This window comes from Pan troglodytes, chromosome 21 (assembly GCF_028858775.2).
Source record: "Pan troglodytes isolate AG18354 chromosome 21, NHGRI_mPanTro3-v2.0_pri, whole genome shotgun sequence".
NCBI classification, from domain to species: domain Eukaryota; kingdom Metazoa; phylum Chordata; class Mammalia; order Primates; family Hominidae; genus Pan; species Pan troglodytes.
The window spans coordinates 70,001,231-70,025,785 of record NC_072419.2 but is presented as its reverse complement, the minus strand read 5'-3'; the positions used below and the strand labels follow the sequence as shown (position 1 = coordinate 70,025,785).

The 24,555-nt window shown below is 57.7% G+C and overlaps 1 protein-coding gene across 24 annotated transcripts in view; it reads right to left on the bottom strand.

The window, feature by feature from the left end:
- Positions 1-24,555, bottom strand: part of RTEL1 (regulator of telomere elongation helicase 1) — a 40,525-nt gene that overhangs the window by 13,167 nt on the left and 2,803 nt on the right. For 12 of the 24 annotated variants that reach the window (XR_010154168.1, XR_010154172.1, XR_010154167.1 and 9 more), the window contains exons 3-14: positions 24,126-24,324; positions 23,680-23,773; positions 22,978-23,059; positions 22,716-22,776; positions 19,502-19,577; positions 18,063-18,147; positions 12,888-12,953; positions 11,411-11,564; positions 6,905-6,943; positions 6,742-6,820; positions 5,368-5,465; positions 4,587-4,642 (exon numbers count right to left, since the gene is read on the bottom strand). Coding sequence is in view for 16 of the 24 variants with exons in the window: in XM_016947121.3 (XP_016802610.1) it covers positions 4,587-4,642; positions 5,368-5,465; positions 6,742-6,820; positions 6,905-6,943; positions 11,411-11,564; positions 12,888-12,953; positions 18,063-18,147; positions 19,502-19,577; positions 22,716-22,776; positions 22,978-23,059; positions 23,680-23,773; positions 24,126-24,324 (1,089 nt within the window). In the remaining 8 variants the exon portion in view is untranslated. Of the gene's footprint in view, positions 1-4,586; positions 4,643-5,367; positions 5,585-6,741; positions 6,821-6,904; positions 6,944-11,410; positions 11,565-12,887; positions 12,954-18,062; positions 18,148-19,501; positions 19,578-22,049; positions 22,777-22,977; positions 23,060-23,679; positions 23,774-24,125; positions 24,325-24,555 lie in introns of all 24 variants that reach the window. The other 12 variants (XR_010154166.1, XR_001715146.4, XM_016947118.3 and 9 more) reach the window with 4 other exon arrangements.

Here is a 24,555-nt window from a genome sequence, read left to right as displayed (position 1 = left end):
TTAATCTAGAAATTCAACATGGCCTAGTGCGGTGGCTCAGGCCTATAATCCCAGCACTCCGGGGGGCTGAGAGGAGCAAACTGCCCTAACCCAGGAGTTCGAGACCAGCCTGGGCAACATGGTACAACCCCAGGGTGTTCACCAAAAAAAAACTAGCCGGGCGTGGTGGCATGTGCCTGTGGTCCCAGCTACTTGGGAGGCTGAGCTGAGAGGATCCCCTGAGCCCAGGAGGTTGAGGCTGCAGTGAGCTGGGATGGTCCCACTGCACTCCAGCCTGGGCAACAGAGAGACCCTGACTCAAAAAAAAAACAGGAATTCAACACATTCTAGTCAAAATCACAGTAAGATTTTTACAGGAAGTAGACACGCTGACTCCAAGATGCACTATGGAAAAAACGTCAGGGCAGGTTTCAAAAGAACAAGAGGCCGGGCGCGGTGGCTCACACCCGTAATCCCAGCACTCTGGGAGGCCAAGGTGAGAGGATCACCTGAGGTCAGGAGTTCGAGACCAGCCTGGCCAACATGGCAAAACCCCATTTCTACCAAAAATATCAGGCTGGGCACGGTGGCTCACGCCTGTAATCCCAGCACTTTGGGAGGCGGATCACGAGGTCAGGAGATCGAGACCATCCTGGCTAACACGGTGAAACCTCGTCTCTACTAAAAATACAAAAAATTAGCCAGGCGTGGTGGCAGGTGCCTGTAATCCCAGGTATTTGGGAGGCTGAGGCAGGAGAATGGCGTGAACCCGGGAGGCGGAGCTTGCAGTGAGCCGAGATCGCGCCACTGCACTCCACCCTGGGCAACAAGAGCAAAACTCCGTCTCAAAAACAAACAAACAAAAAGAAATTGGTTCAGGCCAACACTAGGACTTACGACAAAACCACAGTGAACAAAAACATGAGGAAAAGTGTGGCAGGTGCCCAGTGGAGTTGGGGGAAGCCGAGCCGCTCGGTCAGCGCACAGAACCACCGGTGTGGCGTGCTGGGAAAAATCAAGGTAGAGTCTGCCTTTCACACCCCCACAGGTGACGTCAGAAGGCATGGAGGCCCAGACACAAAGCTCCGTCACTCTACAGTGCAGTTTGGAGAATACACAAGACCCGGTTTAGCATCTTGGTCGGGAAGCACAAGCTCAGAACAAAAATCTGACAACAAGGAAATATCTGTTCACCAAACCTGTCATGAAAATGGAAAAAATGACCAGCACGAGACAAGGAAAGAATATGTATGTCGGCATGGGATCCTCAGAACTTAGAGAGAGAATATGTATATGGGATCCTCAGAACTTACAGAAAGTATATGTATATGGGATCCTCAGAACTTACAGAGTATATGTATATGGGATCCTCAGAACTTACAGAGAACCCTGCAAATCAATGGGAAAGGAATGATGCCTGCACTAGGAGAGGAGCGCGTGACGACCGTTCCTGGAAAACGAGCCAAAAACGGCCAGAACAGGAACGCAAAGCCCCCAACAGGCTCAGCAATGCGGCCATGTCAGCCAAGCCACCGCCGTCAGAGCCCCGCCGCAGACTTGAGGGAGTTCTGCTGGAAACAGCAAGAAGCCGGAATCATTCACAGAAATGCGGAGAAGCCGAACTAGAGAACACTGGGGGGCAGACACCGCGGCTGGAACACAGAGACTTGGCAACATGCGTGGATTTGTGCAGGCGTGCGTGTGTGCGTACTCTGCATGCATGTGCACGTGCCTGGGTACGCACAGAAGGAGAGAGAAATTTCCTTCCGTTCCTTCCTTCCTTCCCAGCCATTTTCACTGTCAAGACAGCTAAACACAGGGCCTTGTGTTTTACCAAAGCATTTGGCCCACGGGGATGGAAGTAACAGAACAAGTTCACCCCCACGCTGGTGGCTGCCATGAGCAGGGCTGAGTCTGCCTCAGGAAACAGCTTCCTTCGAAAAGCCTTCTGCTGGGCAGGCATGGAAGCTCGTGCCTGTAATCCCAGCACTTTGGGAGGCCAAGGCGGGCAGACTGCCTGAGCCCAGGAGTTTGAGACCAGCCTGGGCAACATGGCAAGACCTCATCTCTACAAAAAAATTTTAAAAATTAGCTGAGTGTGGTGGTGCGCACCTGTGTTCATAGCTCCTCGGATGGCTGAGGCAAGAGGATCACTTGGGCCCAGGAGGTCGAGGCTGCAGTGAGCTGTGATCAAGCCCCTGCACTCCAGCCGGGGTGACAAAGCGAGACCCTTTCTCAAAAAAACACCACCACAAATCCCCCTGTGCCTCAGCCCAGGGCAGCTCCGGCCTCAGGCAGAGAGGGATGAGGACCCAGCAGTCTCACGGGGGCCCAGGGGCAACTGGTTCCCCAGCACGGGCCAGCACTGCCCAGAGTTTGCCTCCAGCTAAGCCCTGACTCCCCAGCACACGGCCTGACCCTGCCTGGAGTTCGCCTCCAGCTGAGCTGTGCATCCCACATCCTCTTCCTGGGGCCACTGGCCCCACTCTGCCCCCAGGGTCACCTGTGACTCAGGGCTGCAGGCCCAGCCCAGCACCAGCCCTATGGGCACCGCCCACACCTGCAGGGGCTCAGGAGCCAACGCGGGTGAGCACTGTGTGCAGTCCCTCATCCTCCAGGCACCCGAGGGCTGGCAGAAGCTGAGTCATCCACCAGCGGCTACTTAGAGCAGCAGCCAAAGGAAATTCCAAACCGATGGAGTGTGCAGGATCCGGTTCCAGAGTGTGGAGACTTCTCCATAGCTGGGGGCCTGGGAGGCCGCGTTCCAGGATCCGGTTCCAGAGTGTGGAGTCTTCTTAAGTGGGAGCCCGGGAGGCCGCGTTCCAGGATTCGGTTCCAGGATCCGGTTCCAGAGTGTGGAGACTTCTCCATAGCTGGGGGCCTGGGAGGCCGCGTTCCAGGATCCGGTTCCAGAGTGTGGAGACTTCTCCATAGCTGGGGGCCTGGGAGGCCGCGTTCCAGGATCCGGTTCCAGGATCCGGTTCCAGAGTGTGGAGTCTTCTCCATAGCTGGGGGCCTGGGAGGCCGCGTTCCAGGATCCGGTTCCAGATGTGGAGACTTCTCCATAGCTGGGGGCCTGGGAAGCCGCATTCCAGGATTCAGTTCGAGTGTAGGAACCTCGGAAGCCACATTCTAGGATTCAGTTCCATAGCGTGGAGGAGACTTCTCCATAAGTGGGAGCCTGGGAAGCTGCATTCCAGGGAGGGACAGGCCCGGGCCAGCTCACACCTGCCCTCCAGGCCCTGGGCTGCAGGGCTACCTCGCCTGGCCATGTGCTGGAGGTGCTTTGCAGTGACCCATCAGGGACATGGAAGCAGGTCCGCCTGATAGGTGCACGGCATCCTGCTTGAAGAGCCAACCACACTCCATGCGGGACAGCACAGCAGCCCTTGGCAGGCAGGAGCCACAGACAGAGGAGTCTGGCCCTGGGATGCCCACTGTGCCTTTGGGAAGGAGTTGGGAGGACAAGGCAGTGCTGTCCTTCCAGCCCCAGCTACCGCACAGAGAAGACACAGGCTGTGGCGTCACCGGCCACAGAGACGGCCACAGTGGAGGGAGGGCTGAGCCTGGGCCCCACCACCCCGTGCCCACCCCACCTGGTCCCTGCCCAGGTCTCGCCCCCGCTCAGAGCTGCGTCTGTGAAGGAGAAGGCAGTGCCTGCTTGTTCCGGGATCTGCAGCTCCATGCCCAGCAGCATGGACAGAACACCACACCGCATGCACAGGCCAGCCATGCATCCCAGGCTTCTTCTGCGGCCTCCCCCAGCTCAAGCACCCCACAGGCCAGACGGACACTCGTGAAGCTGTCATAGCGCTGGGCGCCCTGCCTGACCCTGCCATGATCTCGTGTGGCCAGCAGGTACAGCGTGGGCAGCACAGAGGAGGCCTCACACGGCTCTACACAGCCACCTGTGCCTTGGTTTCCCCAGTCAGGGACTTCTGGATCTGCTTCTAAAAAACCCACCGAGGCCCAGGAGAGGCAACGTGCCCAGAGCACCCAAAATGGGGCGTGCCCTCCACAAACCGGACAAGCACCTCTACGCCAGGGAAAGCAGGTGCTGCCACAGGCATGGAGCCAGAAGCAGACCTCACATGGGAGGGGACGGGCATTGCAGGACAGGACGGGGCCAAGGAGAAGGGGGCCGGGGTCGCACCCCCAATCATGGGCTCCCAGGGACACCCCCGCCGGGAACCTGCAGGGTCCCCATTTGTCTGTCCCTGGAGAAGCTGTTCAGGAAGCTGCGTGTGTCCAGAGCTCTTCATCTGCGTGCAGCTGGGGCTGCTGGGGCTGCCAGCAGTGGGTCCCCCCTGGCCTGAGGGCCTGGACAGGGCAGGAGCGGCTCCCCGGCCCCCACTGTCCTTTGCGTCCTCCCTCACCAGCGTCACCCTGGGCATGTGCCACCAGCCCTCGTCCTCCCCCATCCCTGCAGGAGGCCCAGTGTGGGTTTAGGGCACTGGAAAGGAGCCGAGAGTTTGCCAATCAGAAACAGGTGGTGTAGGGGCCTTTCTCCCATCCCCAAGTCTAGAATCAGTTAACTAATACAGCAGGAGAAGGCACCCGCCCGGCTTCCATCAGGGAGGGAGATGCCACAGAGGAGCAGGCCCCACCTGGATAATGTCCGCCAGCTTCTGCAGTCCGGCCGTGTTGGTGAACACTCCAGCACCTGGAGGGCAGCAGGGCGCTGACACCCACACTGCAGGCAGGGGAGGCCCCAACCCCAGCCCCGGCCCTTCCAGCATGAGCCAGCTCAGCCCGACTGCCAAGCTCCATCTCCTGCCCAATGGGGGGCCCAGGGTGGAGCGCAGCATCCATTCAGGGCGGGCAGTTCGCCTGCTCTTCCCAGCAGCCAGGAGAGAAGCCAGGCAGGGACAGAGTCTCCAAGGGGGTCAGTGGGACTTGAAAAGCGGCTCTATGGTCGCCTAAGGGTTGAAGCAGCAAAAGCCACCCTCCCCAGCACCCGGGAGCGCAGCAGAGACACCCCGCTGGGCCCAGCGCCTCAAACCAGAGCAGCCCATGGGGACACCGCCTCTGGGCAAAGCCTCTGGACCCCACAACTCTGAGAAGCAGAACTCGGGGTGGTGTGGAGAAGCCAGAGGCCCCACAAGCCAGCTAGGGCCTTGGGCTGCTCTTCCTCAAAAGCAGAATAATGGGATGAGGCTGTAGGACGAAGCCGCCAGCTGCAGAACTGGGACAGGCTCTACGGCAGCTGGCAGGTGGCACTAACGCCTCCACGCCCCGATCAGAAGATGAGGCTCTGTGGGCCCGTTCCTGCTGACGGCCAGGTGACGGCCATGTGACGGCCAGGGGAGCCCTGACTGCCAAGATGGAGGCCTGCTGCACCCCCTACGCCACATTTGCCCGCACCAAAGACCCCGCGCCAGCACTCACGTCCTGCCAGGTGCTGGATGATCTGGTCCAGCGAGTCCAGGATGCAGCCCTTGGTCTGAAACGTGATCTGGGCTTCAGCAAACAGCTCAAAGATGTAGCTGCCGAGGAGAAGAAGGCAGGCTCGAGCCTGGCGGGGGGACCAGGCTGCAGCTTTGGGAACTGAGGAGAAGAAGGCAGGCTCGGGCCTGAGGGGGGACGACATCGGTCAAAGATGTAGCTGCCGAGGAGAAGAAAACAGGCTCGAGCCTGGAGGGGGAAATCAGGCTGCAGCTTTGGAACTGAAGGCAACAACTGTGGAAGTTTCCTTCCCTCGGAAACAAACTCAGCCCTCCAGGGGACGCCGGCATTGGAGGTGAGAGGCCTCCGCCCTCAGGAGCCTCCAGGTGGGGAGAGGAGGCCTGGCCAGCACGAGAACGGCACCGAGGAAAAGCAGCCGCCTCAGAGCAGGGGCCGCCGTCAGAGGGGAGGGATGGGGTCACTAGGGGGTCGTCAGGAGGTTGTCAGGGGCTTCTGGGAGGCGGTGGCTCTGGGCAGAGTCCCCAAAGCTTTGCAGAGTGACAGTGATGGGGCAGCAGAAGCTACAGGAGGGGACCCTGAGGGTGCAGGGTGGCCGAGGAGCCAGGCCAGAGCCTTGAGCATTACGCTGAGGACAGTGGCTCCACCTGGAAGCAACTGGGATTCCCCCCACCAGGTCGGCGCTCAGCAGAACACGCTCCACCTCAGCGGCTGTGCGCTCAGGAGAGCCCCCACAGGCCCCAGCCCTGACTCCTCATCTGCCTGCAGGACAGACAGCAAACCCTGCTGCCCTGGCTGGGGAGAAGACTGGAGCCCCACGGAGCATTCAGAACGTTCCAGGCCTCCCGTAGTCCAAGAGAGGTGGTGGCTGGGACACTCATCATCCTAACAAGAAGGTCTCGTTCTAACAGGCAGCTGTGCTCAAATGACGGACTGGACCAGGGTCCAGGGAAAGGCCTGGAGGAGGAGAAACTGCAGGAAACCCAGCGGCCCTGCGTGGGAGAGTGTGCCGTTCTGTGGGGGGCTGTGTGCTGTTCCGTGGGTGTGTGTGCTGTTCCGTGGGTGTGTGTGCTGTTCCGTGGGTGTGTGTGCTGTTCCGTGGGTGTGTGTGTGCCGTTCCGTGGGGGGCTGTGTGCTGTTCCGTGGGGGGCTGTGTGCTGTTCGTGGGAGTGTGTGCTGTTCCTCACAACATCTCAGCAACCAGATCATGCAAAGCAGGCGCTCCTCCCAGGTCTCAAAAAGGGAAAACAGGCCTGAAAACAGGCCTCACTCGTGATGTGACAGCCCAGGACTGCACCATGGCCCATTTCTAGCTCTAGGCTGGGCCTGCAGTGAAGGGGCAGGCTCCCCGCCTCTCACCTCCCTGGCTTGGTGACACCGCTGTCGTCTCCAGGCAGCTCAACAGCATCAATGGCCCCCTCCAGGCGCAGCAGGATCACTGTGGGTCGAGGAGGTGTCACCCACCTCCTCGCAAGGAGGAGGCCCCACCCAGCTGCAAGGAGGCGGGGAGGGCAGCACTTACTCTTCAGCTTTGCAATGTCTTCCAGCTCCATGTTCAGCCCTGGGCAAGAGAAAGGCAGCAAAGGCAGTCTGCATCACGCTCGTGCCAACAACCCCGCCCTTGAGAACCAGGATTCCTGGCATGGAAAAAAGGACACCAACATGGAAAGGAAGAGGCCACACAGAATCCGTGCAGGCCAAATCCACCCACAGGGGAAGGAAGAGGCCACACAGAATCCGTGCAGTCCAAATCCACCAACAGGGGAAGGAAGAGGCCACACAGAATCCGTGCAGGCCAAATCCACCAACAGGGGAAGGAAGAGGCCACACAGAATCCGTGCAGGCCAAATCCACCAACAGGGGAAGGAAGAGGCCACACAGAATCCGTGCAGGCCAAATCCACCAACGGGAAGGAAGAGGCCACACAGAATCCGTGCAGGCCAAATCCACCAACGGGAAGGAAGAGGCCACACAGAATCCGTGCAGGCCAAATCCACCAACAGGCAAAGGAAGAGGCCACACAGAATCCGTGCAGGCCAAATCCACCAACAGGGGAAGGAAGAGGCCACACAGAATCCGTGCAGGCCAAATCCACCAACAGGGGAAGGAAGAGGCCACACAGAATCCGTGCAGGCCAAATCCACCAACGGGAAGGAAGAGGCCACACAGAATCCGTGCAGGCCAAATCCACCAACAGGCAAAGGAAGAGGCCACACAGAATCCGTGCAGGCCAAATCCACCAACAGGGGAAGGAAGAGGCCACACAGAATCCGTGCAGGCCAAATCCACCAACAGGCGAAGGAAGAGGCCACACAGAATCCGTGCAGGCCAAATCCACCAACAGGCGAAGGAAGAGGCCACACAGAATCCGTGCAGGCCAAATCCACCAACAGGGGAAGGAAGAGGCCACACAGAATCCGTGCAGGCCAAATCCACCAACAGGCGAAGGAAGAGGCTACACAGGCCAAATCCAAACTGGAGACACCAAGAGGAGCAGGTGTTTTACCTTTATTTATCTATTTATTTTTGAGACAGGGTGTCACTCTGTCAGCCAGGCAGGGGTGCAGCAGCGCCATCTCTGCTCACTGCAACCTCCATGTCCCAGGTTCAAGCAATTCTCGTGTCTGTCTCCTGACTAGCTGGGACTATAGGTGTGCACCACCATGCCTGGCTAATTTTTGTATTTTTAGTAGAGATGGGGTTTCACCCTGTTGCTCAGGCTGGTCTTAAACTCCCGACCTCAGGTGATCCACCAGTCTTGGTCTCCCAAAGTGCTGGGATTACCGCTGAGCCCTTGTGCCTGGCCGGGTGTTTGACCTTTAGAATTAACATTTGTGAACACACCTGTGCGTATGGCTGTATCTCCACGAAAACACCCAGTAACAACGACCAACCCAGTAACCATGACCAACCCGCTGCTGCATCGCAGGTCTTGAAATACCGTCTTGCAGGAAAAGAAAGCAGGGCTTCTTGGAGACTTGGATGATTCCAGGTCTGGAGCAGGACATGAGTGTGAAAAATCCTGACTCCCAGACAGCAAAGAGGCCACAACCGCCGGGGTCAAGACACAAGAGCCCACACGAAAACACCTCAAGGTGGAGCAACTGAGGTCAGGAGTGAGATTCAGGATGGAGCATGGAGCAGGACCAATCCCCACGTTCACACACAAAACATTCAGTGATGACACTTGATTGACTGATTGATTGATTTTTGAGACAGAGTCTCGCTCTGTTGCCAGGCTAGAGTGCAATGGCGCGATCTCGGCTCACTGCAACCTCCGCCTCCTGGGTTCAAGTGATTCTCCTGCCTCAGCCTCCCAAGTAGCTGGGATTACAAGCATGCACCACCATGCCTGGCTAATTTTTTTCTATTTTTAGTAGAGACGGGGTTTCACCGTGTTGGCCAGGATGGTCTCAATCTCTGACCTCGTGATCCGCCTGCCTGGGCCTCCCAAAGTGCTGGGATGACAGGTGTGAGACAGCACACCCGGCCCACCCCCAGCATTTATCCCACCTTTCCTGTGTGAATGGGATCACCACATTAGCTGATATGGTGCAGAGCATGGTCCTAAGTTATTCCTGCTAACTGACTAGATGATGGAATTAGCACACTGCCATCTTGCAAGCCCCCAGTGATTAACATATTCAGGTGTTCAGCGGCAAATGGGAAGAAACTGGAAAGGAGATACTGTGAGCCTCCTGATAGAAAGGACATCCCATCTGGAGCCCGGCAAACGGTGGCTGCAGTCTAACTGGGGCCCTCAAGCCACCTAAGTTCAGAGTAAACCGGGGAACTCGTGTGGCTGCCCCTCCTGTACAGAGACTCTGCAGGGTAAACGGCCTGGGCTCTTCAATAAATAAAGTGTGAGGAAAAGAATGGACCCTGCCAAGCACAGTGGCACACGCCTGTAGTCCCAGGAGCTTGGGAGGCCGAGGCAGGAGGATCACTTGAGCCCAAGAGGTGGAGGCTGCAGCAGGTGGAGGCTGCAGTGAGCCGTGATGGCACCACCACTCTCCAGCCTGGGTGACAGAGTGAGACCCCATCTCCAAAGGGGTGGGGGAACGAATAGGGATGAAAACTGAAGTTCTGGTCCTGAATGAGATGGCAGAAGCCCACCCCACCACATGTCCCCCACTAGTTACAACAAAAAGCCCTGCACATCAAGTAACTAACAAAACTGAAGAGTGGAGAAGGCCCCGTGGTGATGTCCACACAGCCCTGGGGGTGGGTGGATGTTTCTCCCACGTTATGTAAGCGATGAAATGGCAGCTGCCGAGATGAGGGAAGGAGACCTGTCACTCTCCCCACCCTGCGCCAAGCGAAGGATGGAAAGAGGTGGCCGTCCACCCTGTTAGAGAGGTGGGGTTGGGGGACTGTGGAGAGGAGGGAGGTGGAGCGTTCGAAGTCCCAGGAACCCCTTCCCCTACTGCAACTCCCTGCGTGGCAATCTTGAGAGCCGGTGGCAGTGGTGCACACCTGTGGTCCCGGCGCTTTAAGAGGCTGAGCCGGGAAGATCCCATGAGCCCAGGAGGCCGAGGCTACAGGGAGCTTTGATTGTACCACCACATTCCAGCCTGGGCAGCAGAGTGAGACCCTGCCACTTAAATATATGTATATATATATAAAGGGATTCTAAAGCCAGAACACCTGATAACTTCTGTACTAAACAAATGCCAACTTTGCAAACTCACTCTCTACCAAGCAGCCATCCTGGTGAGAAGGGTGAGGACGGGGCTCCCCAGGGTCCAGGGTCCCCGTGGTGTCCATCCACATGTGCGATTTTAAAGGAAAATGGGGGAAGCTGATGCTGTTTACACCTGGAGATGCTCACGAGCAAGTAGTGTCACAGCAGAACCTATGAAGATATTCACACAGACTCCTAGTCAGCTGTTTACAGAAGCCATGTAGAAAATATGGACAAAGGCCGGGCGCGGCGGCTCACTCCTGTAATCCCAGCACTTTGGGAGGCCGAGGCGGGTGGATCACCTGAGGTCAGGAGTTCGAGACCAGCCTGGCCAACATGGAGAAACCGTCTCTACTAAAAATACAAAATTAGCTGGGCGTGGTGGCGCACGCCTGTGATCCCAGCTACTTGGGAGGCTGAGGCAGGAGAATTGCTTGAACCCAGGAGGCGGAGGTTGCAGTGAGCCAAGATCGTGCCATTGCACTCCAGCCTGGGCAACAAAAGTGAAACTCCACCTCAAAAAAAAAAAAAAAGAAAATATAGACCAACTGACAACATCCATGAAGGGTTTCCACGTTTTCCACGTATGCCGTGACTAGCGCTATGTGGAAATACACCTCCGGACAAACACTGGGAAGGAACCTACAGGCACAGCAGGTGACGCATGCCAGATTTGTGGGTCATTTAAAGATGCAAAATGCCCTCACAGTGAATATATTTAGCTTTCCTTTTTTTTTTTTGAGATGGCCTCACTCTGCCGCCCAGGCTGGAGTGCAGTGGAGTCATCTGGGGCACCGGAAGCTCTGCCTCCCAGGCTCAAGCACGCCTCCCACTTCGGCCTCCGGAAAAGCTTGGACCACAGGAGCACACCACCACACCTGGCTAATTTTTTGGCAGGGGCGAGGTTCCGCCATGTTGCCCAGGCTGGTCTCAAACTCCTGGCCTCAAGCGATGCTCCCAACTCAGCTTCACAAAGTAGAGTTTTCCAGTTTTACACAGTAGAGGCCAAGTTGATACTGGCTGGGAGAAGACATAGCTCTTTGGAAAATACCAGAACTACTGAACAATACCAGCCCTTCCACAGGCTACAGGACCCCGAAGAATTCACGCCCAAGAAGCCTCTGAGAGAAGCGGATGCCCTGCAGTGCCAGCCTGAACAGATGGTGCCCAGGCCGACCACACACAGCCACAGGGCAGGCTGCCCACTGCAGCAGCGCGGGCCTCAGGACTGAGCAGCCTGGCTATGAATGCACCTGGGCTGGGGGAGTCCGTGCTGAACTATGGGTGGGGCTCACCCTGCAGCAGTGCAGGCCTCAGAACCAAGCAGCCTGGCTATGAACACACCTGGGCTGGGGGAGTCCGTGCTGAACTCCGGGTGGGGCTCGCCCTGCTGCGCTGCCTTGGTCTGCTCCTCCAGCACCTGGTCTATGACGTCCAGTCCTGAAGCCAGGTCATGGGGGGTCAGGTCAAAGGATGCCGATTCTTCACACATCTTCTCCTAGAGCCCAAGCACACCCGAATCACCACAGAACAGGACAGGATCGGGGATTCCAGAAAGCAGAAATGGGGTGGGGGTGCAGAAGGCACAGGAGGCTGACAGCCAAGTCCCCAAAGCCATGGCCTGGGGTGTCTAAAAGGCCAGGCCACAAGTAGGTCCAAACACGACTGTGTGGCCCACACCAATATTTAGAAACGATTGTTTCAGGCCGGGCGCGGTGGCTCACACCTGTAATCCCAGCACTTGGGAGGCCAAGGTGGGCAGATCACTTGAGCTCAGGGGTTCAAGACCAGCCTGGGCAACGCTGGGAAACCCCGCCTCTACAAAAAATACAAAAATTAGCCGGGCGTGGTGGTGTGCACCTGTAGTCCCGGCTACTCGGGAGGCTGAGGTGGGAGGATGGCTTGAGCCCAGGAGGTGGAGGTTGCAGTGGGCCAAGATCATACCACTGAACTCCAGCCTGGACGACAGAATGAGACCCTGTCTCAACAAACAAACAAACAATTATTTCACTGGAATTGCCAATTATTCTTTTTGATTTTATTTTTTTTGAGACGGAGTCTTGCTCTGTCACCAGGCTGGAGTGCAGTGGTGTGATCTTGGCTCATTGCAACCTCTACCTCCTGGGTTCCAGTGATTCTCCTGCCTCAGCCTCCTGAGTAGCTGGGACTATAGGCACACGCCACCATGCCCAGCTAATTTTTTTGTATTTTTAGTAGAGACGGTGTTTCACTATGTTGGCCAGGATGGTCTTGATCTCTTGACCTCGTGATCCGCCCACCTCAGCCTCCCAAAGTGCTGGGATTATAGGCATGAGCTAGCGTGCCCAGTCAACATTTTTTTTTTTTGACACAGAATCCCGCTTTGTCACCCAGGCTGGAATGCAGTGGTGTGATCCTGGCTCACTGCAGCCTCTGCCTCCAAGGTTCAAGCGATTCTCCTGCCTCAGTCTCAGGCCATGTGGCCGGAAGGGCAGAGACACTGCAGGCAAGACCACACGCCTGCTGCTGCCGAGGGCAGAGGAGACAGCCCTGGCCCAGGCTGACCCCTAGCTGGCTGGAGGGAAAGGGTCTGGTGAGCGGCCTGTGGGGGCCCTGCGCCTGACGGGCAGGTCCCTGGCCCAGCTGGCCAGTCTCCAGCCCCAGCAGAGGCATCGGATCAGGGCGGGAGGGGGTGGCAGAAGCTCCTGGTGTGCTCAGTCCCCAGTCCTGGGCACCTAGGGCTTCAGGAGTTTGACCAGAGCCCCTCCAGAAAGGTTTGCATGGCTCTTGACAAAAAGGCCAGAAGCAACAGGAGGTGTTTAGGAGGCCAGCGGAGACTCACCACGTTGTGAGCTTCGTCAAAGATCACGACTGTCCCCTTCAGGTCAATGTTGTGTGCTCTGCGGCTCTACAGGAGGAAGAGAAGGGACGCAGCGCTGGAGCTCACAGAGGCCGGGAAAGAGGGAAGCCAAGACATGTGCAGCAGGCATCGAACATCACAAGAGCAGATGAGAAACAGCACCGGCGACGTCGAGAGGAGAGGCCAGGCCTGGATGACCTGGCAACACCGCCCCACCCTAACCAGCAGTTCGCCATACCGGGAGACGCTCATGCACACCATGGAAAGGCACGTGCCACGCTCAGCAAGACAGACGGCCACGATGCCCTGGGAGCCCCCGGCCACCGCAGTCAGGCAGCCACAGACCAGAGGAGCCAGGAAGACCCAGACCCAGCCATTCCCTGCCCCAGCCCCACTCAGGGAGATTTACAAACCCAACTCCCAGCCAGGCGCGGCGGCTCACGCCTGTAATCCCAGCACTGTGGGAGGCCGAGGTGGACGGATCACGAGGTCAGGAGTTCAAGACCAGCCTGGCCAACATGGTAAAACCCCGTCTCTACTAAAAATACAAAAATTAGCAGGGGGTGGTGGTGTGTGCCTGTAATCCCAGCTACTCAGAAGGCTGAGGCAGGAGAATCGCTTTAATCTGGGAGGCAGAGGTTAATGTGAGCCGAGATTGTGTCACTGCACTCCAGCCTAGGCGACAGAGTGAGACTTCATCTCAAAAACAAAACAAAACAAAACAAAACCAAACCCAACTCCCAGGTCCCACCCACAGAGTGTCATGGGAGCAATCTGGGGTGGGGTCCAGCTTTGGTACTTTTAAATTTTCACACATTGGCCGGGCGCGGTGGCTCACGCCTGCAATCCCAGCACTTTCGGAGGCCGAGGCAGGCGGATCACGAGGTCAGGAGAACGAGACCAGCCTGGCAAACACTGTGAAACCCCGTCTCTACTAAAAATACAAAAAAAAAAAAAAAATTAGCCAGGCGTGGTGGCGGGTGCCTGTAGTCCTAGCTACTCGGGAGGCTGAGGCAGGAGAATGGCGTGAACCCAGGAGGCAGAGCTTGCAGTGAGCGGAGATCGCACCACTGCACTCTAGCCTGGGTGACAGAGCAAGACTCCGTCTCAAAAAAAAAAAAAATTTCACACATGAAGATGCTCATTTTAAGTGTACCAAGTTCTGGCAGTTACGTGCACATATAACCACCAGCCCCGCCCCTGCCTTTTCTATTAATAGAGTGTCACATAAATGGAATAAAACGGTAGGTCCAGCCGGGTGCGGTGGTTCATGCCTGTAACCTCAGCACTTTGGGAGGCCAAGGTGAGTGGATCACAAGGTCAGGAGTTTGGGACCTGCCTGGCCAACATGGCGAACTGCCGTCTCTACTGAAAATACAAAAATTAGCCGGGTGTGGTGGCGGGTGCCTGTAGTCCCAGCTACTCGGAAGGCTGAGGCAGGAGAACTGTTTGAACCCAAGAGGCGGAGGCTGCAGTCAGCCAAGACCACACCACTGCACTCCAGCCTGCACCACAGAGCGAGACTCCATTTCAAAACAAAAAACAAAAACACAAAAAACAGTAGGTCCTCTTCAATGGGCCTCTCTGGGTTAGCATGTCCGAGACTCATCGGCTCCCTGCTGCTGTGTGACCACAGTCCACGCCCGTGGCTGCTGTTAGTGTTCGGGTACCACGGTCTGTCCATTCACCTGTGGATGGGCTCACGCGGGCTGCTTCCCAGTTTTGGCAACTGCAAACAAAGCTCTGGTAAACCTGCACACTGAAGTCTTTTCTTTTCTTTTTTTTTTTTTTTTTTGAGATGGGGTCTCCCTATGTTGCCTAGGCTGGTCTCAAACTCCTGGGCTTAAGCGATCCCCCAGCCTTGGCCCCTAAAGTTCTGGGATTACAGGCGTGAGCCACTGAGCCTGGCCACATATAAATCTTTGAACACGTCTTCCCTTCTCCCGGCTCGGCTGTTTGCCACACGTTTGTGGAGTGGCTACACAACTTCACAGCGATGGATGAGATCCAGCTGTTCCACATCCTCATGCCACACTCAGGGCTTCTGAATTTCAGCCATGCTAGTGGGACCACAGTGTCGGCTCCCCGTGGTTTTAATCTGCCTTCTCCTATGACTGGAGATGCTGGGCGACTTTCCATGTGCTCAACTGGTCATTCCATCCACCTTGGTGAAACGTCTGTCCAGGGGCTCTCCCAGTGGTTAACTGGCCATTCCACCCATCTTGGTGAAACGTCTGTCCGGATGCTCTCCCAGTGGTCAACTGGCCATTCCACCCACCTCGGTGAAACGTCTGTCCGGATGCTCTCCCAGTGGTCAACTGGCCATTCCACCCACCTCGGTGAAACGTCTGTCCGGATGCTCTCCCAGTGGTCAACTGGCCATTCCACCCACCTCGGTGAAACGTCTGTCCGGATGCTCTCCCAGTGGTCAACTGGCCATTCCACCCACCTCGGTGAAACGTCTGTCCGGATGCTCTCCCAGTGGTCAACTGGCCATTCCACCCACCTCGGTGAAACGTCTGTCCGGATGCTCTCCCAGTGGTCAACTGGCCATTCCACCCACCTCGGTGAAACGTCTGTCCGGATGCTCTCCCAGTGGTCAACTGGCCATTCCACCCACCTCGGTGAAACGTCTGTCCGGATGCTCTCCCAGTGGTCAACTGGCCATTCCACCCACCTCGGTGAAACGTCTGTCCGGATGCTCTCCCAGTGGTCAACTGGCCATTCCACCCACCTCGGTGAAACGTCTGTCCGGATGCTCTCCCAGTGGTCAACTGGCCATTCCACCCACCTCGGTGAAACGTCTGTCCGGATGCTCTCCCAGTGGTCAACTGGCCATTCCACCCACCTTGGTGAAACGTCTGTCCGGATGCTCTCCCAGTGGTCAACTGGCCATTCCACCCACCTTGGTGAAACGTCTGTCCGGATGCTCTCCCAGTGGTCAACTGGCCATTCCACCCACCTTGGTGAAACGTCTGTCCGGATGCTCTCCCAGTGGTCAACTGGCCATTCCACCCATCTTGGTGAAACGTCTGTCCAGATCCCTTCCCAGTGGTTAACTGGGTTGTTTGCTTAGTTATGAGAGAATTTTACATACTCTGGTCAAAGGTCCTTTGAAATCAGAGGAGGGCTGAAAAATTTTTTTAAGTCCTTTGAAAGAAGTATTTTCTCCCTTTCTTTAACTGCTTTTTCATTTTCTCAACTCTTCCAAAGAGCTGAAGCTTTAAATTTTGGTGAAGTCTAAATTTTAATGTTTTTCTTCATGGCTAGTGCCTTGTGTATCCATACTAACAAATCTCTGCCTACCCCAGAGTTGCAAAGACCTCCCCCATGTTCCTTTCTATAACTTTTAGTTTAGCTTTTACATTTAGGTTTATACAGCGTAAAACAAGAGTTAAGAGTCACTGTTTTCCGAACAGATATCCAGCTGTTCTTAGCACCATTTTTTCAGAAAACCAGAAATCAACCTTCATTTCCTCTCTCAATTAAATTGGCGTGTTTGTCAAAAAACAATCACCATGGGCCAGGCATGGTGGCGCATGCCTGTAATCCCAGCTACTCGGGAGGCTGATGCGGGAGAATCGCTAGAACCCAGGGGCGGGGGCTGCAGTGAGCCGAGATGGTGCCACTGCACTCCAACCTGGGTGACAGAGTGAGATTCCAACTGAAAAAAAAAACAATGACCACATGCGTGTGGGTCAGCTTGAGCTTGCTGCCTTCTCCATGGCCTGCAGGCCTGTGCCTGAGCTGGGCCGTCTCCACCTCCACTCCTGCAGCTTTAGGGGAGTCTTGAAACCAGCGAGGTGAGTCCTCCAGCTCTGTTCTTCTTCACAGTCATCTTGCTGTTTTAGATCTTCTGCGTTTCCGTGAAAGTGTTAGACTCGGCTTACCAGCTGTGATATAACTGTCCCAGGGAGGGGCCTGGTTGGGTTAGAAGCTCTCCGGATGGTTCCCAGGGGCAGCCAGGGCTCAAAGCACCGAGTCACCCACAACCACGGCAAACCTCACCAGCTCTCTGTGGGGTTCTGCTACAGCTTCCCAGGAGTCGGCCCCCCAGCCACCCCCACTCACCTCTTTCCTTGCTCTGCTGCACCTGCTGAGGCTCCCCTCAGACCCACCAGCATTCCCCACCTCCCGCCGACATCGCATTTGGGCCCGCTTGGCTCGGTCCCCACCTCCCGCCGACATCGCACTTGGGCCCGCTTGGCTCTGTCTCCGCCTCCTCCCTCTGCTCTAATCCCTTCAGTATCGTCAGCTCACGTGCTTACTCTTTTGCTGTCCACCTGTCCCCACCACTAGAATCAAAGCTCCATGTGAGTGAAGCCAGTCTTGCTATGCCTGGAATAGCACCCAGCATGATGAGCTCTCAATAAATATACACCCCGAGAATGAGCGAACCAACGACAGGATCTGGAAACGTCACCACACCATCGTCACGTGAACACACAAACCATTGACCCGTGGCGTGTGATCCCACCTGCACTAAATAAAAAGTGTGGGGCACAAAAGCAGGGCACATGGGGAGGAGGGCAGCAGGGCCGGGCACACACTGGGAGGAGGGGAGTGAGTGTGGGGCCGGGCACATGCTGGCGGGGGGAGTGAGCGTGGGGCTGGGCACACGGGGCGGAAGGGAGTGGGGCCGGGCACACACTGGGAGGAGGGGAGTGAGTGTCAGGCCAGGCACATGCTGCGGGGGGAGTGAGTGTGGGGCCGGGCATGCACTGGGAAGAGGGGAGTGAGTGTGAAGCCAGGCACATGCTGGGAGGGGGAGTGAGTGTGGGGCCGGGCACGCGCTGGGAAGAGGGGAGTCAGTGGGCTTCCTGCGTTCTCGGTGCCTCCCGTGGCCTGACGTGAAGGAGAGAACCTGAGCTGTCAGGATCAAGAGCGGGCACTGGCCTACGGACCACAGCCTGGAGGTCTCTCCTCACTCCCACCAGCCTGCCCACTCCCAGACTGCTCAGAAAACTGACCTGTGGCCTGGGGCTGCTCACAAGTGTGTCTGGCCAGGTTGAGCCCCTGCCCAGTGACAGAGGTGAGTCCTCCCACCCAGGCCTGCTGATCTAAGGCCCTGAAGCAGCAAAGGCTCGGACAGCTGTTCCCAAGCCCAGGGACACCCCTGGACATCAGGAGTCGTCAGCTACGGGACTGAGCCCCCACCTTGGCATCCAACAAGTAATTGTACGGCATGAAGATGATGTCGGCTTGCTGCTTCAGGTTCCGGGACAGGTAGTAAGGGCACACCCTGGGAAGGAGAGAGGAGAAGATCCTGTGAGCGCCCCATGCAGGGGACGGTGCCCCGAGGCCGCCATGTCTTCTGACCCGGAAGGAGCCCTCGTCCTGCAAGTAGGGCCCAGGTGGGAAGCTGCTGCCTGGGATGGATGGGAGTCCACGTGAGTTTCCGACCAAGGGATGGGGAGTCCTCGTGAGTTTCCGACCATGTAAATCGTCATCTCTTTAAAAACTCGATGGAAAAGTAAAACCAACCCTATTCCTGGATAGAAACAAACACAACGCAGAACCACTAAGAAAAAGCAGAGCTGGGCCGGGCGCGGTGGCTCACTCCTGTAATCCCAGCACTTTGGGAGGCCGAGGCGGGCGGATCACAAGGTCAGGAGATCGAGACCATCCTGGCTAACACGGTGAAACCCCGTCTCTACTAAAAATACAGAAAATTAGCCAGACGTGGTGGCGGGCGCCTGTAGTCCCAGCTACTTGGGAGGCTGAGGCAGGAGAATGGCGTGAACCCGGGAGGCGGAGCTTGCAGTGAGCGGAGATCGCACCACTGCACTCCAGCCTGGGCGACAGAGCAAGACTCCGTCTCAAAAAAAAAAAAAAAAAAAAACAGCTGGCCAGGCATGGAGTCTCACACCTGTAATCCCAGCACTTTGGGAGGCTGAGGCGGGTGGAACTCTTGAGCTCAGGAGACCGGCCTGAGCAACAGAGTGAGACCCTGTCTGTACAAAAAATACAAAAATTAACCAGGCATGGTGGTGCATGCCTGCAGTCCCAGCTACTTGGGAGGCTGAGGTGGGAAAATCGCTTGAGCCTGGGAGGCTGAGGCTGCAGTGAGCCAAGATTGCGACACTGCACTGCAGCCTGGGCAGCAGAGCGAGACCCTGTCTCAAAAAAAAGGCGGGGGGAGGTTCCCCCTCAATATAAGAAAAGCTTTATTATAACTTGAATCTCTGAAGCTATAAGAGGTAGACATAGGAGACATCTGCTGTCCTCAAAAGAACAAGGCCGAGCTGCCAGCACCAGCATGGGAAGCTATACCCACAACGCTGAGTGAAAACAGCCAACTGCAGGACAGTCTGTGCAGACAAAACTGCGCGTGCTTCCGCACAGACACAGGCCTGCAGGGCTCCGTCCACACTCCACGGTGGCCACCGGGGATGGCTGAGGGCCAGGGAAGAGGGAGACAATTTTTTACTCTATCTTTCTCAGAGCTGCTTAAACCTTTTCGTACTGAATGGTGGTTAGTTTCATAATTTAAAAAAGAACAAAGAAAAGTGAAGAAATATATCCGGGCCTCCACAGGTCACAGGAGAGCTGGGCCATGGAAGGACAGTGGTCGTGGCCTCACTGAGGGGTCTCACCTGTGCTTGCTTCCGCTCTTGACCAAGTCCTCGATGTCCAGGATGGGGCTGGCCAGCTCCTGCTCCAGGCTTTTTTCTGCAGGTGTGAGGCAGGGGTAAACACACACCCTCAGGGTCCACTAAGTCCCAGACCACAGGGGGATGCCCAGGACAGAACGGCTCCTACACAGCGGGCAGGGCTGGGCATCCCCCACCAACCGTGAACGCGCCACAAAGCACCCACTGAGGGTCTCAGGTGCCCAAGAGAGGCCCCCACCCGAGTGATCCCGAGGGAACCCTCCTCTGCCCACAGAAGGCCTGAGGTTCAGGGTGGACCAGATGGAGGCCAGCAGGATCCCGAGGGTTCTACGCATCCTCTCCGAGACAGCCCAAGACAGGACAGGAGTGGCAGCTACACTCAGCCCTCCTCAGGGCAGGGAAGATCAGCCCCTCAGCCTATCGCCCCAGCCCACAGAGGCATCTCCCACAAACCCCTGCAGGTGCCCCTGTGATTAGCACCGTCACTCAGCTTCCCTGCCAACCACAACAGGCCCAGAACTTCCAGCTAAGGGAGAGCCAGGTTTTCCTGGGCTAAACGGTGGCCCACTCCCCTCTGCAGCATGGCAGCCCTGGCAAAGGACACTGCCTGTACTGGCGGAGAGGCCCCGGGCAGAAAAGGCTTCAGAAGTCAGAGTCTGGGGGATGTCCTGCCCCTCCCTTGCCTCTACAGTACAGGCCCCCCAAACTGGAACCACAAGAATTCCTTAGGGAGCTGCTTAAACACAGACAGAACCAGACACCTCTTCTAACAAGCACCCCAGAGTCTCAGGGCAGCCACATGGGGCAATGGGGCCTCCCCCAGCTCCCGACTCCATCATGGCTGCTTTGTGCCTGTCCCCAGGAGGTGCCAGGCCCCCCGAGGGCCAGGACTCAGCTGCAGAGGCCAGAAGCGCACACACACGCACACGTGCACATACACACACACACACTCACACACACCAGCGATGACCCAACCCCAGATACTCCCAGGGATAGCAGGGAAGGCAGGGGAGGAAAAGCACACCCCTGGGCAGCACCATAGCAACAGACCAGCCAATCAGCAGGCACTGCCGCACAGCGGCACTTGCCAAACCTTGCCTGGCAGAAAGCTGAGGGCGGGACGAGGACAGGAGCTGCGAGGGGAAGGGGGACGAGGGGCGGGGCCGTCCCAGAGGCTCTGCCCCAGGCTGACCCCAAGCTTGCTGTCCCCAACCAGAGTCCTCACAGGACGCAGGCCAGGAAGGGTGCCAGCTCTCCAGCTGTCTCCTCATTCGCCCAAAATACCTGCCTCCCTTCCTCTCAGACCCCTCCGGGAGCTGCAGCCCACTCTAAAGATGCCCAGGCCGGTGCAGGTGCTGCAGACACCCCCTCACAGCCTGTCCGGGTGGCAGACAGGATGCGAAGGTTCACGGCTAGGCAACCTCCTGCCAGGTCGGGCAGTGAGAGCCCAAGCCAAGGGGGACAGGGAGGGGCTGGCCTGTGTCTTCCTGGTCTGAGTCCACAGGCCTGGAGGAGGAGACAGATGGGGGCCCCAATACCCAGAGGCCTAACACGGACGGAAGCAGCACCAGGAGGCAGTCAGAGGCCTCCCCACCAGGTCCCAGGCCCAGCATCCCCACCAGGTACCAGGCCCAGCGTCCCCACCAGGTCCCAGGCCCAGCGTCCCCACCAGGTCCCAGGCCCAGCAGCCACCGGGGCACTGCCCTTGTCCAGGACCACGGCCGGCCAGGCCCATGCTCAGCGTTCCATGCTATCCCAAGGACCCCCGCTGCATGGGACTGGGGACACCCAGCAGGCACTCCTGTCCTGGAAATCCAGGTGAGGACCTCGGAAATGACGCCTGCTTGAGAATTTCCAACAGCACATCTGCCCAACCCCCCGTCCCAGAGTCACGTCCCACAGGCATCACCGGGACGAGCCGGCAGCTCCTGTCAGGGAACCTGGGGGCACAGAGGCAGAGCCCCTTCTTAGGACCACCAAAAAGGCCTGGACAACCACACATCAAGATGACTGAGGGCCCTTGGTGCCACCAGACCAAAAACCACAGCGAACAAGAAGCAACACAGAGGATGTCTCCAGCAACACAGCACATGCCTCCAGTAAGCGGGAGCCTCCCTGCAGGCCCATGTTCCGCCCACCCTGTCCCTCCAAGGGCCAGGGCCCAGAAACGCCTGGCAGTGGGTCATGCGGGACCACCCGGCTCAGTCTCTGCCAGGGGAGTGCTGCCCTAAATACAAGAGCAGCTTCAGGGTCCTCAGTCCTGGCACACTGAGCACTCAGCAAACATGAGTGCAGAAAGCAGCCCACAGGACCGCCGATGCCTTCTGAGTGCTCCGGGGCCACCTCACCTGAGGCTTGAGCCCCAACTGAGGCAGGAAACAGAGGGAACCCTGATCCCACAGAAGCAAAGACCGCGCCGACTGCACAGATGCCACCCTCAGGTCACAGAAACTGTAAGGGCAGCCGACGGGGGTGCACCCTGCCACTGTCTCTAGGACCCCGTGATGAGCCCCAGAAGCCCTTGACATACCCGAGGGGCAGCCACGTGGGTGGAGAAGCACCCCCGGCCCTCACAGGCTGTGGCCACGTGCAGTCACAAGGCAAGCTGCCCCGGCCGGCTCCTGTCACTCACATCCCGTCTCCAGAAGAGGCCCCAAGGCCTCCCGTGTTGGACCCACAGGACTCAGCCTGGAGTCACACTCAGGGCCGTAATTTTCCGCAGCAAGGTCAGCACAGGAAAAAGACACACAGGGCAGGGTCGCGGGAGGCCAGACACGGCTTCCAGGACACCCTCCCAAGACGGTATGAGGGCCGGTCACTGGAGCACCTGCTGCTGGGCAAGCAACAAAGTCCCCGAAGAGAAAGCCGGTGTTCAGCGAAACCCCTACTGTTTGCACCAGCAGGTTAGGTGCAGGGGGCCCCTCTCATCAGGAAATGGAGGGAGCCTTCCCAAAATCCAAGGCCCCAGGCACCAGCCAGAGGCAGTCTTGCCGGCTGGCTGTCTCAGACCACTGTGTGAGCTCTTCCACACAGAAGACTAACATGGGTGGCCCCGAGTCAGAAGACAGGGCCCAGGTACATGGCCGCACTGGCCGCCCCACCGAGCAAGCACAACCAGGCTGTGACACCAGTGAGCTCCACCCTAAGGGGCTGCACACACTCCAACCCAACCCTGGTCCCACCGAGCTGCTTGCACCTTCTACGTTGTTGTAGAAATGACAGGAGCGACTTGCCACCTTCTTACGGCACAAGTGGATCTGTGGGAGGAAGGGCAGAGTGCGCAGCTGAAGCACGGCCAAGAAAGGACCCCAGCCAGTCCCCACCCCCACCAGGTCCTCCCCTGCAGTCCCCCAGTGAACTTCAAACCCTAGCCCAGCGGGAGCACAGCCTGGGGCTCTGGACACCCAGCAGCACTCGCCTGTCGGACACTGAGCCGGAGTGGGAGCCCAGGAGCCTACCTGTAGATGGTTACTCTCTTGTTTCTTCACCTCAGGATGGATGCACAGCTGCTCCCGGGAGCCCAGCACACACACCTTAGGCCTGGTGGGGGAGAGCACCGTGGGTCGAGGAGGAGCTGTCTCCAACACCCACAGCGTGGCCCTGCAGCGTGAGCCGTATGGAGACACGCAGGAGCCTCGGCGGCCAGAGGAAGCGAGCGTAACTGAAACGTGGCCCAGGCGCAGGAACGTGGCCCAGGCGTAGGAGGGAGCTAGAAGGCGAGCGGGGGGACTGGACAGAGGGAGGAGATTCGACAGCGCCCACAGCACCCTGCCACTGGCCCGGCCACAGGAACCCGACAGAACACCAAGACTCTGCTGGGCTCTGACAAGCAGCAGGGCCTCCTCCTACTTCATGTGCAAAGCTGCACTGGGGGCCAGCCCTGACCTACCGCACAGCTGCTACAACAGCACCTGCAAGGAGCTCAGGACGCCCGCCCAAGGTCAGCACACAGATGCAAAGCTGCTTCCTCACAAGTAATGGGCATTGGAGACAGCCCGGGCCACACCCCACCCCTGGGCACCAGCGCACTGCACACTTCGGGGGAGCGTCTAGAAAGACCACCACCCTCCACCACAGCACAGCATGGGCTGTGGACCCAGCACCATGCCAAGCTGGTTCTCTTGAGGACCCCGAGACAGGTGTAAACTCGTCTGACCCACCGGTAGGAGGTGTTCCGAAGCTCATTGATGACTTGCGTGAGTTGCGAGTGGGTCCGGGAGGCGTAAATGATCTTTGGGATGTCCGTGTAGCAAGCTGACCAGACACAAGCAAGCACAGAAGTCATGGTTCTCAGACAACGTGCTCACGTATCAAAGGCAGGTGGCATTCGGCTAACTCGGCCCTGCAGACAGCCAAGAATCTGACACCCAGATACTGGTTTATCAAAAATGGGTGAAGTGGGCATCTGCCGTGCCCTAATTCAGCAAAAAAGCCCAACCCTAGGTTTACACCCACGATGGCAAGAAATTATACAGCAGCTACAAAATTCTCCTTGAGTTCTGCTTGAGAGATGGCAGGAGTCCCCATGGGCCCACCCCACCCTCAGCGCCATCCCTTGCCAACCATCCCCACAGGAGGCCAGGAGAGGCCTGGGAACTAGGGTCACCTATGGGGTCTCCAGCAGCAGCAGCAGCGTTGCCCCAGGATGACAAGGCCCGATCCGGGAAAAGCTCTCCTTGCGCCCTCTCGGCAATCTTGCGGGCAGAGATGCCATCTCGGAGGTGTTCTCGCCAGGCCAGCGTGGTGCACAACAGGCACAGCGTCTTCCCTGTACCCGTAGGGCTCTCCAGGATGCCATTCACCTTCTGAACGGAGTTCGGAGCAAGGGTTACGGGGAAGCCAGGAAGAGGCAAGGCCACACAAGCTGCCCTGAGACAAGCTTCGGCAGCCAGCGGGCAGCTCCTTGCAGATGCAGAGGCCACTGCCAGGTGGCGAGAGCCCTGTGGGACCGCAGAGAAGTCCGCAGGCAAGTCCCACTCTTGCCCTAAAGAGCGTGAAGCAACTCAGCCGCCATTAGCAAACGATTTGCAGAACGT